The sequence below is a fragment of the Metopolophium dirhodum genome, chromosome 9 (assembly GCF_019925205.1).
Source record: "Metopolophium dirhodum isolate CAU chromosome 9, ASM1992520v1, whole genome shotgun sequence".
NCBI lineage: Eukaryota > Metazoa > Arthropoda > Insecta > Hemiptera > Aphididae > Metopolophium > Metopolophium dirhodum.
The window spans coordinates 9,353,420-9,368,982 of record NC_083568.1 but is presented as its reverse complement, the minus strand read 5'-3'; the positions used below and the strand labels follow the sequence as shown (position 1 = coordinate 9,368,982).

General features: G+C 33.0%; 1 protein-coding gene across 5 annotated transcripts in view; it reads left to right on the top strand.

Annotated features, from left to right (window-relative positions):
• The window catches only part of LOC132952238 (cell adhesion molecule Dscam2), a 143,186-nt gene that overhangs the window by 101,362 nt on the left and 26,261 nt on the right, over positions 1 to 15,563 (top strand). For 3 of the 5 annotated variants that reach the window (XM_061024468.1, XM_061024469.1, XM_061024466.1), the window contains exons 8-12: positions 435 to 579; positions 2,630 to 2,781; positions 4,156 to 4,266; positions 8,359 to 8,523; positions 15,147 to 15,533. In XM_061024468.1, the coding sequence (XP_060880451.1) occupies positions 435 to 579; positions 2,630 to 2,781; positions 4,156 to 4,266; positions 8,359 to 8,523; positions 15,147 to 15,533 (960 nt within the window). Of the gene's footprint in view, positions 1 to 434; positions 580 to 2,629; positions 2,782 to 4,155; positions 4,267 to 8,358; positions 8,524 to 14,084; positions 14,370 to 15,146; positions 15,534 to 15,563 lie in introns of all 5 variants that reach the window. The other 2 variants (XM_061024471.1, XM_061024470.1) reach the window with 1 other exon arrangement.

The following is a 15,563-nucleotide window of genomic DNA, read 5'->3' as shown; positions in this document are numbered from 1 at the left end:
GTTAGTTTGAATACGCAATCAAAATATAACTTTGAATATTTATTGACCCATTGTAAGCCGTGGAAAGTATTAATATATATTTTAATGACAAATACTTCTGCCGAAGTTCAATAAATATTATTCTAACATCTAACTTGATTCGAAAGTTTTACTCTATCATACATTAATAATAAAGCGTACTGTTGAACTTTCCAGTGTACGTACTCACTCACGTACGGCTCGTCTGTATAGTTTATAATTGATTTTTAAGCAAATTTAAATACGAACTACACAGAAAAACTTCTCCGAAAAAAATGTACAATATTAATATACCACACAACCAGTTAGGTTAGGTTTCTTTTCGTTTAATTTATATTTAGTAAATTCATAATATAAAAAAAAATATAAAAATAATTTAACTTTGTTCACGAGTGTTATAAATTGTCGTTTCACAGACGCGCCGCCGATTATGGAGTACACGTTCATTGAGCAAACACTACAACCTGGCCCGACCGTCTCGTTAAAGTGCAGCGCGTCTGGAAACCCTACACCATCAATGGCTTGGTCGCTTGATGGTTTTAAATTACCAGATCATCCGAGGTGAGTGATTTTATAAAGCATATATATACGCCTGTTCTTTATAGACAGTATATAATAGGTACAATGCGGACAACCAGTAAAAATAATGATTTACTGCAGAAGAAAATGATACTATCAATAGGTACTATTGTTTATGTCCTGTTGGCCGTATCGGTGGCTACGATGCTATTTTAATATAATTTACCTAATAGAATAATAAGAATACGTCTTATACATACGTGTTTACTAAAATATATTTAAATTATATAATCTCTTGCGTTAATATGATAAAAACGAACGATTATTTTCGAAAAGAAAGTTTATTTGACATTTTGGTTACAAACTGGAATAAAAAAATATATAGTTCATTTTCTATTTTGCCTCATCAATCAAAGTCTGTCCGAGAATCCACAAACAACTTGATATAACAATCAACACAGTTAAATCCGGAATCAACATAAAAATATTCTTAATCTACATATCATCATATTGTGTAATGTAAATTTAATATTATATTATTAAGTAGGGACTAGTGTATCTGAAAATTTGAATCGTTTATAATCGTAATATTTGATGTTTATAGTCTATCACACTAGTATACTTTACAATCACAAATCAATTTTTAAAACAAAATATTTTATAATATTATTTTGTGCGTGAAAATGTTAGACCGACATTGCACGATGAATTGTGCCAAAATAAAACAGTGCCAACTGTCGGTAAAACCCGTAATTGTGTCCACCACGCAGGATTTTGAACAACATACCTTATCCCCACCATTATTGCCAACCCACACTGTAATATTACCCAATACCGAGGGTGGGTTTAATTCTTAGGATTAAAAAAATAAATAAAAATAAAAACAATCGATTTTTCTCCTTAAAAGTTCCATTGCTGTCGTAAATAAATAAACGTGAAAAATTCAGCATCAAAGTAAATATCCGAACGAAAGTCTAAAGACTAAAGATTCTTTTCCGATTGAATTCACTACTAAAAGTCCGTTCTTATAAATTCCATTGAAAGATTCACACGTGGATGGACGCATTTGTCGACGTTAAATGAATGAAAGAACACGTAGTATTTTTATGTAACAATCGGACACATGAAATCAGTTAGCAAAGAGGTCTTGTAAAAAGTTTTGAAAATTGACACGAAAAACCTCTTAAAAATGTATATTATTCAGTAAATATGGATTGAAAATATATCAAACCACCATCTCCGAGAAGTTTAAATGTTTTCATAATACTAGTGCGGTTCTAGAATAATATGTTAACTGTTATCATGGACATAATAGTGCATGTAACTGTTCCTTGGGTTATGGTCAATAGTTAGGTACTGACATTATAGAGCCACACTGTATTATGTGGTTAACCACTGTCCGCTAACTGAATATTATAACCCGAATGATTAACCGTGAAGGCGGTATTTGGTGTATTACGCGTATTTCGTGTATCGAGTCATTGTATCACAGTTTGTATTTGTCTGGCCAGAAAAGTCACATAGTAGTCAGATGCATTTTACCTCTACATATTATTTTTAATTAAGAATACTGTTGTAAATCAAATTGGTAGGTTAAAAACTGGACATTTGAAATAAATAATTTGTTTTGCGCATATTTTTACATTATTTATGCCATCTATCGACTGCTGCTGCTGCCTTTATAGCTCAGTGTCCTTTATTATCCATTAAATATTCACACATCATTTACCTAAGCCATTTCATAAAAGTGAATAATGACTATTGGCAAATCGACTTTTAAATTTACGATATAATGTTATAGGTTATAGCCTTTAGGTGTACATATGTATGTTGGTAAAGACTAAAGTCTAAAGAGGTAAACATAATATAATATTAAACAATTTGTTAAGTACCAACATTTTATTTCTTTAGAATGAATTTAAATTGCTTATGTAAAACCTAACCTAACCTACGAATATAAATAATATATATATAATAAAAATAAAAGTATAATAGGTAAGTAACTATATAATACCATTTAGATACAAAAAATACCTCCAAAATATGTTGTTTTAATCAGTATGACGCATGGTTTAAAGAGTTTAATTTTCAGATATTTAATTGGCCAATACGTTACGCTGCATGGAGATATTGTTAGTCATTTGAACATTTCACAAGTTTTGGTGGAAGATGGAGGTGAATATACATGCACAGCCAATAACCGAGCAGGAACTACTTCGCATTCTGCTAGGCTTAATATCTATGGTAAGTTTTACTACGAATAACAACTTAACGTCTTAACTCATGTAAAGCGCCAAACAATTATCAAAACTTGTATCAAATTTTGCACGTACATCATCAATGATATTGATTACCTCCTACTGGCTAATATTTAATTTATTTAACATAAAGGGTATAGTATTGAAACTAAAATCATTATAGGTACACAGATTTCAAAATTTGTTCCTGTATTGTAAAATATATGTCTTTGTATAAATAAAAAAATCGTATAATTCTGATTATGATATAAAATATTTTTTAAATAATTATATTTGAAATCCGTATACAAAAAATGAGTGCATTACTTCGCATTTTTCAAAATATTATAAATATAATTTGAATGAATATAGGTATTAATATAAACATTTTTACTCTTTTGCTTAAATACATCGTTATTAATATAACCCGGGGGACGGAGTGGCCGAGCGGACTAAGGCGTCGGCTGCGACGCAGTCGGACCCGCGTTCGATTCCTAGGCCATGGGCGGCATTTTTCTTCGGACAAGGCACGGTGTCCGGAGAACAAGTGTCGCCATCCTCCACCCGGGCATGGCAGATACCTACGGGTGCCCAATCAAAAATTCTGCCAAACTAAACACATACGTGTTCCTTCTCCCCCTACCGACTTAATAACCTACAGTAAAAACTAAAAATAGCTAATGGCCTCAGCTGCCGGGCTCAAGATCAATAAAAAAAAAAAAATAATAATAATAATATAACCCATTCACGAAATTCACGATAAAATTACTAATTTCGTTTAAATACTCTCTGCATAAATACGCGTTTATAATTGTTACCATTTTAATGTATTGAGTCATTCACCTGCAAGCACGTTAACCCCCATTTTTCCTTGGTAATGAATTTATTCAAATTCTGAATTTTAGGATTCTCAATTATACAAAGTCGAAATTCTGGGTTTTTTTAACCCAAATTTATTGACATATTGTCCGTAGTACACAAAGTCAAATAACTCAAAAACTACTGGTTCGAATTTTCATTTTGATACCTACTTCATAATTTTCAGAAAAATAATTTGCTAAATAATTTACAGTAAAAAAGTGGGTCCTATCATTTGAAGAACAGAAGTTTGTACATCTACTGAACATCCTTAAGTAATAAAAAAAATTATAAGAACTTCAAAATGTGGTATTTAGGTATAATATTTAAAAATTCTAAGATTTTGAACAACTGTATTAATTAAAAATAGATAAATAAGGTGAGCATCATGCTTATAGAGAATCATCCTGTATATAATTTAAACATAACCATCTGTATACCTAACTCAACCTGCTTATCGAAATTATTCTATAAACTTCAATCTATATACGTTTGTAAAATTATTGTATTCAACCTGCTGCAGGTGATCCGTACGTGAGACCGATGAACAAGATCACGGCCGTGGCTGGAGAAAACATGAAGATAAAATGTCCGGTAGCCGGATATCCGATCAACGAGATTCGATGGGAAAAGGGTGAGTGATGCCGACCTCCATATATCAAAAGTATATCCACAGTATTTCTGGAAATGCGTATATAAATTGTGTATAATAATATGTGTTACGAACGAAAGTCAAAATCAGGCAACCCTTAGAAATTCCCGGTAAAAACGAGAACTGATCACGGTGTTTGAATAAAACGTAATATTTCAAATTTTTCCCATGCAAACATAATTTGGACAAAACCGTAGTTAACCTAACCTAACCTAACCGTAGCTAGGAATGATTATGAAAATAGTAGGATTTTATTACAGTTATTAATGATTATTGATGACAAAAACCTGGCGTATTTGAAACAAGGAACAATATTCAATTAATTAATAGCAATTATGAACATCGAAGTACCATAATCATAATTGAGAACATAGAGTTCAAAATTCGTTAAAAATTAAATATATGGATCTAATTTGTTTAACAACAAATAAATAACATTATTTTAATGTATATAAATAAATAATATCTGTATAAGACATAAATACCGCAAAAATATATTTTTGTTGTATTTTAGATTCTGATCGAAGCGATGAATGTATTGATTTTACAATGATGTGTGTTTTTTTTTTTTTTTTGTGTTTGTCATCACCTTTTACTTTTTAGGATAGTAAAAGTGCTTGGATTTTCTTCAACAGTAACTTTTCTGATAGGAAAGTGAATCTAGTTGGTACTTTGGGGGGTCAAAAGTAAAAATTTCCCAGTAATATTCAAAAGCGACGTGAAAAATAAAAGAAAAATTAAGGAAAAACGGGAATTTTTACGCAAAATCTGTTTTCGAGGAAATCGATTATAGTTTTTGGTGCAACTCTTAAACAAATGACCGTAGATACATGGCATTTTGACCGAATGTTTATTTTGACCTGAGAATTCATAAAAAATTTTCTTTTTAAATCTAAGATTTGAAAATGTAATACAAGATTATCCATAAGTTTGTCTACTTTTATCAAAAAAATTGTCTAGAAGAAAATCAAATTAAATTTTTATGAGCATTTGAAATTCATATTTTTACAACATTTGATATTCACTCGATTTCTCATGTAACGATTTTTGTAGCAATTATAAAACGTAAGACTGTAGATACTTGAAAATTTCACTGAATGTTTATATTAGCATTTTCTATACATGATAAAATTTTGAAAATAATTTGACTCTTTTTGAGCTGTTTACGGACATTATCAGTTTTAAATTTTTTTAGTTTTTTTTTCTATACATATCAATAAAATTTTATCTGTTGGGTAAAAAAGCGTGAAAATTTAATATAAGGCTCCTGATACATCGTTCTATTAGCAGTTGAAAAATATTAAAAATACATAGGCACAATTTTTTTTATAAGCATTTAAAGTTCAAATTTTGACAAAATTTATCTAATTTATAATTTAATAATTATTAATTACATTATTATTTATTAACAATTATTTTATAATTAAAAATGTATAAAATGTTCAACTTTTATAGCTAAGGATTGAAAATTTAAAACAAGGCTCCACGTAAATAGGTTATATATAAATTACTTTATTCACAATAATATCATCAAATATACTTGGTAATATCATAGGCTGACTGACTGTTTTCGCTCAGAATCGTTTTTTTTATACAATGATATTATATCATTGAATTCAAATTTAACACCATCCATTACAATGACCAACTTGTAACCTCTGTACAGCAGAGCGACATCCACTTACCCACCTTTTTGTTATTAAATATACAAGTATATACTATTTTATATCTTAAACTAGCTCTCCGAGCGTCGCTGGGGGAGACCTCAAAACCCCCCGAGTTGACGAAGAGTTTTAACCGATATCGGAAGCTGCAGTGGTCTTTTGGTCTGGTTGTCGGTCTCAATATTAGATTTATATCAATATAATGACATAATATTTATAATAACAACGAATTGAGCCTTTGAAATACAGTTCTACGAAGTTAATTTTAATTTATTTTTAAAATGGATGGGGAAATAAACCTATAACTAATTAATTTTAATATGCTTATTATGGCTAGTAGAGAACGATGTAGAGTGCAAGCCCACATGCCGGTTCTTGTATTATCTTAATATTTTCGTTGGCAATAATAACAAGAAATATATTCTTCTAATTTTATAAATAATTTAAATTATATTAGAATTTTAGTAATATTGGTTTTATAATTTTATAGGGGCATTATAATATTTATCTAGATAAATTTATCTAGATAAGCCCATTTTTTATCTAAGCTAAACATTAGATAAATCGTAACATAATTATCCATAGATACTTTAAAAGATAATTTATTTCAAAAAATCTTATCTAGATAATTCCCAAAACTGATTGTCATTCCTTAGTAATGAATGACATTAGTAGTAAGTTAATGTAAAAAAAAAATGTATTGGCTAATAAATATTTAAATAAAAAAGCGGACAAATAGATGTAGCTCTGCTGAACAGTAGGCTACAAGTGTTCACTGTAATGGATGGTATTTAATTTGAATTCAATGATATAATATCACTATATACGAAAATTGATTCTGAGTGGAGACGGTTTGTCAGTCTAGGATATGTTATATTATACTTACACTAGGTCTCCGAGCGTCGCTGGGGGAGACCGCCAAACCCCCCGAGTTGGTGAAGAGTTTTAACCGCCGATGTCGGAAGCTGCAGTGGTCCTTTTTGTCTGTTCGTCGGCCTCAAGCCGGTTGGTGTGTGATAAGGAGGTCTGGTGATAAGGAACTGTGATGAGGTTAGGACCACCCGGGTTCGACGTGGAGCCCGGGTTATGCCGCCGAAATTCGAAATTCCATAAAAAAAATCATATAGCCGCCGCGATTTTTTTGGTGTCAGCAGGTCAGTCACCTCAGTTATCCGGGTAGGCAATCCGACTTCGTCGGATAGCGGACAATGTAGGACGGCCGGGTCACGGCATCAGGTATGCAATCCAACTGCGTCAGATCGCTGAAAACGTTCTTTACTGCCGCCGAAAACACGACATTAAGTGAAAAAAAATTAAAAAAATTTCGGGCATCCAGTAGGCAAAAGGATTAAAGACAGTCAAATATAATATTATAATAACGCAGTTTATTGAATCCAAAAAATCAATAAAAAAAATCGAACTTTTCGACACATGTATTTATGCCTGTAATAAATATAGTAATACCTACGTGACGTAAAGTGGTAAAACTCGACTTTTCTAAAAAATTATCGATAAACACGCGCGACGGCGGTACTCGGTCTGCACGTTATCTCCGCCGCGCGGCCTGTAAGGCTGTAAATTTAGCGGGGAACGCGAATAAGGTCCGAGCATGGACGCAGGAAGTCCTCAAAGGGAGTAAATGTTGATATCTTCATACATAAACTAAATTATTTATATCAATAAAATATATAAGTTTTTATCTTTAAATATAAATACAAAATTCTTCGGAAATATACCTTTCTTTCTGATATATAATATTACAAAGCAGAGGCCTGGGAGACCGCCCATCGAATTTTTTCATTGGCCGTCTCAAAAATTGCCAAAGGAGCGCCACAAAAGAGATCCGTTTTCTCTTCATTCTCCTCTATAGCAGTACGAAAAATCGCCAGAGGAGCACCCTCGGGTTTCTGCTTTATATAGTTAGAGAAGAGATTAGAGAAGAGATTATGATCAATTTATTCAATAATAATTAGGTTGTTCATTTTTTAAATGATTTTCTTTTAGTTTTTAAAACTAATACTATAATTCTACTATGACTATAGTATAAATAGCAATTATATTAAAAAATATAATATTTATATTATTATATGACGTATTATATAATTTGTACAATAATCTTTAATTTATCGTTATTTACATACGTAATATTAAAACTTTTAAAGTTGCTACGGTTTGGTCCAAATGTTGTTAGTCACAACTAGGTTTGGTTCAAATAATGTCGGTCACAACTAGGTTTGTCCGGGCTAAGTCGATATATGACATTTTCCCCAAGTATACTGTGGGCAGTTCACGTTTTGTCCGCGGGCATTTATGAGATTTGACCGATTTTGCCTTTTCCCCGGAACATATTACATGTATACGCCATTCGAGTAACGTATACCTATTTCCGGTGTACATACCTATTATACAGACGGCAAAGAGTTGCCGGAGGACCTGAGGCAGAAGACCGATTTACAGCTAGGAGTGCTGTCCGTGCTGTCCGTGCAAAAAGGCGTGGACTCGGGCTCATACACGTGCATAGCGAACAACAAACACGGACATTCGGCCAAGATGACCACCACGGTGGACGTGATCGGTAAGGTTTTTGACCACGCGAGTGCACGCGCCACTCTGCGGTTCAAGGGGTGCCGAGCGATGGGATTTCAATGGTTGGAATAGGTACTCGATAGTGGCGGCGCGTAAACAAGGGTTGTTCGGAAACCTCCCCGGAGCGTATATCATATTATTATCGTTTGTGAAAATACCGATTTTATGTGATTTTTTTTTTGGCGGTTATAGCTTTAGGGTTGACAGGGTAGTGGTAGTGGGGGCGGTGCCTGAGGGGTGCGGGATGGAGCCGTTGGAGTTTAAGTGGAAAGTCATCGACCGAAATTACTGCACATACGTAATACACGTGTACATATTATATTATGACATATTACAGAGAAATTGATTTCCCCGACTTGACCCAAATGTTTTAAATTTACAATTACGGTAGGAAAAAAATGTTCCGTTAAAAATTGTTTATATATTTTCTACCGTTTTCGATCAATACAAAATATACCGAATCATAATTACCGAGAAACGGAATTTTAATCTACTTTGTATGGTGTTCAATGTGGCTTTGAACCCGTTTAATTCTATGTATATTTTTAAAAAAAATTCAAAAGTCGTTTATTTTAATTGTTTGTTACAAACACTATAATGTTTCATTATTATTTTTTTCTATATTATGATAAATTTTTATTTTTGTTAAAACGATACAAAAGATTAAATTAAAAAGAATTATTCATCACACTATTCAAATAATTATATCAATAAATTTAAACTCTATGTTATTGACCATAATTAATATTATCTTTTCAATGAGAAAACGTTTTATTTTTAGTTTTTAAATTCGAGTAAGGTATACTTATTAGGTATCCTATCTTCCAAGGATATAAATATTATTAAGCTTACAAATAGGTAACCTAAATTATATAATTACTTTTAGTACGTAAATAAAAATTAAATTAAATTAATACAACTTCCATTAATAACAATCTCATTAGTTAAACAAATTTGATTTTAAAGTTGGTAAATATTTATTTACTTATAGTATAAATAGTGACTATGTTGAAATGCATTATAATTTATATTTCATAATAATATATATTCATATAATCATTTCACAGATATAATATTATACTAATATATTTTACGAGCAATTTAATATCAGCCATTAACATATATTGAATTCATTAATTTCCTGCAATAAATTAATTGCGCCATTCAGTTTTAACGAGGCCCCCTTGGACAACCTACCTATAGGTTGATCATATTCTATTCATGTCAAAAATAATAGATTTATTGACGTTAAATTAAAAACATAATTGTTATGACATTCTTAAGTTATTTAAACAAATTAAAATTTAAAAAAAAAAGTGTGATCTACATATAATTATTAATTATCTCAATTACACAACTATATTACGCTAAAATAAACTAAGGTTGACGATTTTGACATTTAGTAATAGATGAGTGGTCCAATATTATTTTCGAAAGAAACTTAATGTGTAAAAATATTAGTGATAACTATTTTAATTTGAGGTCAAAATTAATAATATTACTATTTCATTTAAACATATTATTCCCTTTATCAAATATTAATGGTTAACCTACCGAATAAACGTTGATACCGAATGTAACATATTATTATTATTAGAGTATTACCATCGTGATGACTGGTGCTTTAACAACAATAATAATAATAATATTCCGTTAATGTAATGGATCGCTAGTCTGAACGCATACTTCAAAATCAAAATGCACATTGTTTCCGCGAGCCTATGTTTGCTGTAAGCCTAACCATTTCATCAACGTGGTGTATATAGAATACCAGAGTAAATAATTAAAATTGCAGAACTTTCGAGTGCATGATCAAACACTATAAGCAAAAGTATCATCGTTTCGTATTTAATTGAAAAAGTTTCTGTACCGACGAAATATCGTTAAGATTGTTTTGATTTAAAATGCATTTCGCCGCTATAAATATGAATTCTCTTGAAAATTCGCTTGCCGATTCTCGAAAAAATAAAGTATTATACCTATATCGTTGTTTATAACATGATACAATAGGTACATCATGATTTCCGCGAGTACCTAATACCTATACCTTATCAGAGCAGAATATTCGTTTTAACATCAAAATATAGTATTATATTATTATGATCATGACATTATCATTATGTGAAAAATTATCCATCAAAGAAAATATTATGCTTTATACATTATACGCAGTGCATTAGATACATATTGTATAGGATATGATATATATACTCAAGTATACACAATACAATGTTCGAAAACCAGACATGCATTATAGAGTACAAAATCGTGTGTAGCGATTGGAAAACGTACCTAACCCTGATTCCGGGAAGTTTATATTCCTCGTAGAACCTGATGATATTCCGGAATATTAAAACCACGTGATCGAGTGGAAAACGAATTTGTTCTAGCGTTTACAAAGAAGAAAAAGGTTTCCTCCGACACAAATATTTCACGTGCTCGCCGAACGTGTATAATATATATTTTTAGTCACGAACTCAACTTAAGGCACGCAAAATAGCTGCAAACGCAAATTTTGCAGTAGCGATAGAAATTCATAGTCATCACAATGAATTTAAAATGCGTTTACCTGTTGAGTGCCGTGTTAAATTCAAATCGGGCTTTCCGAGAGAAAAAAAAAGGTCATTGAAACTCCGAACAACCTTTGGCGGGACCACGTAGAGAGGGGCCCACATGAAAGATTCATTTTCAATATGTTTGTGTTTTTCCTTCGCCCGGGCCGCCTTGAACCGATTCTATACATTATTACCAACAAAGGAAATATTTCAGAACGCACAATTTGATTTCGACCAACAGTATACGATACGGTGGTAGGTACCCATATGTATGTGTTTTCTTTTTAAGTTTTGCCGCATTCACCGCCAATGGCATAATTTAATTTATAACTTGAATACATCGGGAGCATAAAAGAAACGTTTATATTTTAGGTCACAGCAGGAAGCTTTTCTACACCCGACCGTATTGCCCCCCCCCCCTGTTTGTGGCGTATCGAAATGTGCCTGTTCCGAAAATTTTCTTTGTGCACGTAATAATGTATAAGTAATATAATATAAAATATGTCTAACTCAAATTTTTATTCTTAGCAGTTTTAGAAAAAATATTTTTCTTTAATCTTCGAAAACAAATTATATAATATATATTAAATAATATTAATATACTTATACTATTTCACGTCACGGCTGCACATCGTCCACGGCGGCGGAAGAGCATATATATATATTATATATTATATAGGTATTATATGACGAATTCCTCCGAGTGCAGCCGAAAGAATTTTTAATAGGTTATAGGGGTTATAGAGCAGTTCACATTCCGCAAACGTAAATAGTTGTATATTGACCGCAACCGTTTTTATCCTCCAATTCATTCTCTGCCGCTATTGCATCAAAATGTTTTTGTCGTCGGTGCGCGATAAACGAGATTTTCTTATAAATGCAGAAACTTGTACGAGGTATTGAAAAGTTTTTTTTTCTCTCTATTCGCACTAACAACAACGACTACAACATTTATAAATTCAAAAACGTTTCGATAATTTAATTTTAATGGTTGGAAAAACTTCATCGCGTAACGACCGAGTTTACCACGTTCTTCGGTACAAGTTGGATATTAATTTTTTTTCAATATTAATAAATCTGATTTCAAAAGTTTAAATGTTGATACCTCAATCATTATCGTTATTTTATAAGTGTATATAGGTATAGAACATTACGTGTACATAATTTCAGTTATTAAGTTTCGTTTTCGAAAGTTTCTGTGTAGGTACCTACAAAGAAAATTATATGAAATATAATGTATATTCGCTGTCTGCGTTCCCTGCACGTCGTTTAACAAATAATTCACAATATTTTCTATAGATTTCTGGTTGAAATATAATATAATAAACATACAGCTGTAATTTTAAACTTTGTATTAGTCCCAAACACTTAACTAATACGAATAACGTGATGATAATTTATAAGGAAGTCTCATGCTTCACGGTATCATTATAATGTCCTTGACATACGTGGGACGCGTTGACGTAAATATACTTTATATCGTAAAAAATACAACGTCATAAAACCACGCGATTCCGAGACATCAATTATTACACTACTGCACAAGTTCTTCCTACAAATTCGTGGTCCCATCCGAGTTGCCAATAAAAAGCTCGATTCCGGTATTATATATCAATCGTTACCGCAATAATAAGTCGTGAATAATAACATGCATAACGATAACATTATTATTATGATAATAAAATAATATTGCAGGTCGTCCATTCAATCGTCTTCCTTTGCAACGATCGTTTTTGTTTTTATCGCAGTACGTTTCATCGTGTTCTACTAGGTAATACCCGCGACTACGTAAAAAACTGATCGGTGTAGTTTGTCTAATATACGCCAAGCCCTAGACGCGGTGGTAATTTTACCGGAAGCCGTCTATACTATATACCTATGTATTATACATGCATAACATTACGTTCGCGAGCGCGATAACTTCCGGGTCACCGAACAGTAAAAACTTATCGTTCGAAACCGTTCGACGTCGTTACGACGAAATAACTTTTTGCGGGAAAAAAATTATAATAAAACTCCCCCGGTTGTAGTCCGATACGCGTTGACCGACAAGTGCGGTAAACTTTTTTTGTCCCGTAGATAACCCCTAAGATAGAGTCGTCGCAAATATCCCCCAAAGTGCCGAACAGTACGTCATATTATTATACGTGTTGTTATTGTCATCTATTCGTCTGAATATATAATAGGTACCTACGTCAAACTGCAAGTAGCTTGCAATATATAGTTGGCAAAAAAACCAAAATTGTATTATTATTTTTTATAAGATTTAATTAAATTTCTGTAAGTAAACAAAATCCCAATCAAAAACTTAATAAATTAATACTACCAAATAGTAGGTATACGTATTTTTCAATACCAATAACAATGATAGAGTTTAACCCAATATCAAATAAGTTGAAGTTAATTAAAATTAATAATAATAAAAAAAAAATAATGTGGTACAATTACAACATCCAGCTTCTACGAATTATAAACTCAAGAATTTGCAATCATTCAACTTTTTCGTGTATTTAGTTCACAAATTTACTTTTATTTTACAACCGTTATTCTCAAATTTAAGTGTACGTCTTTGTTTTAGATACAATTCACAATGGATATCTTTTTAAATTAATAAAAGAATATTTGGGAGGGTGGAATAAAATTCTGAATATTAATCTGTTCGTTCTGAAGTAGATGACAATTCTTTGTGGAAAATCACAGTCATCAGGACTTACAATAATACCTAATACAGTAATATCTCTATATTAATTGTACGTACGGATTGTATCTATGTGATGATAATGGTGTAATATTTATTTTTAATTTCCGATTTTTATCAATTCGAACACTTATTGTTTCGACCCCTTAGGAACCAATATTTATATATAATACATATTAAATTTCCCGACATGCGTTCCTACAATACTGCAGTGGCGATCGGTACACGATATACCTACCTACCTATATTACCATTATCATATCCCATCGAAAACACGAATTTGATAATAAATTGCAGCGCCTCCGCGGCTCAGCTCGCTCCAGGCGGAACGGACGGCGAACGTTGGTGAGCGGGCCAGCATCACGTGCTCGGTGATCAGTGGCGACCTGCCACTGACGATCGCGTGGTCCAAGGACTACGGTGGCGGTCCACTTGGCCCGGCCGCCACTGTCACCCGGGTGGACAATTACAATAGCGTGCTGGCTTTCGAGACGCTCGGGCCGCAGCACACCGGCAACTATAGTTGCGAGGCCGGTAACCACGCGGCCCGGCGTGTGGTCACGCAGCGGTTGATCGTCAACGGTAAAAGAAACGAAAATAACCGACGGTCGCCCGTCGACGGTTTTTTAAAACATTTTTTTACCATCCTTTTTTTCGATTTTTACCCCAATCGATTCTCATTTGTATTGGTCTACTACCATATCCACCCCCTCCCCACCCAGCTGCTGCCAGTCGTGCGTTTTACGTAGCTGAATTTTGTTTTTTACTCGTGGTATATTTTATACATTATTATATACTGCGTCGTCGGCGTTTTGAGTTTATTATATTACATTTTTTTCCATATATATATATTTTGTTATTTAGACGTATTGTTGCGTATATATTACTATTATTATATTTGTATTGTGTACATTGTTTTTTTAACTTTTCTACGTTTATATTATTATTATCGTCATCGCAATATCCCATATTGTGGTGCGTCTTTTACGAGGTGATTTTTTTTCGAAACACAATACACGCACAATCATTAATCGATCGCTCGGTCAAATGTTGTGTTTGTATAAGAATACAAATTTAAAGTTGTTATCATTACGCCGCAGTTTTACAAAAAAAAAAAATAAACTTAATTTTTCATTATAAAAAATACATTATAATACGATAATCGCATAAAATAACCGAAAAAAAATCACTCCGTATACAAATATATTTATTATTATCATTATTATTATTATATTATTCTGTACGTGTCGTGAAGTCGTCCTTACTGTTCTGTATTGACATCACTACATTTTTTTACAGCGTTTATATTATTATTATTATCGTATATACATTTATAATTTTGTTTTGTTTTCCCATTAGTACCTCCCGTAATTGAGCCTTTTAATTTCCCCGGCGACGGGCTGGTAGAAGGCACGCGGACGAGGGTCGTGTGCGGCGTGAGCCACGGCGATCCTCCGCTGAGCATCGCGTGGCTCAAGGACGGCGCGCCCGTCCTGCTGCAGGACGGCGGCGGCGGTGGCGGCGGTGAGGACCCGTCGGCCGCCGTCGCCACTGCCGCTGCCGCCGCCACTTTCGGCAACGGCGGCGGCAGCAGTGGCGACGGTGCCGTGGTCGTCACCACGCTTGACCCGTACTCCAGTTTGCTCAGCATTCCCAGGCTCACACGACACCACACCGGCCGGTATACCTGCCAGGCCCAAAACCCCGCGGCCCAGGTCAGGTACACGGCCGCGCTACTAGTTAAAGGTAAGTGCACAAGACAAATGCCCCCCGCAA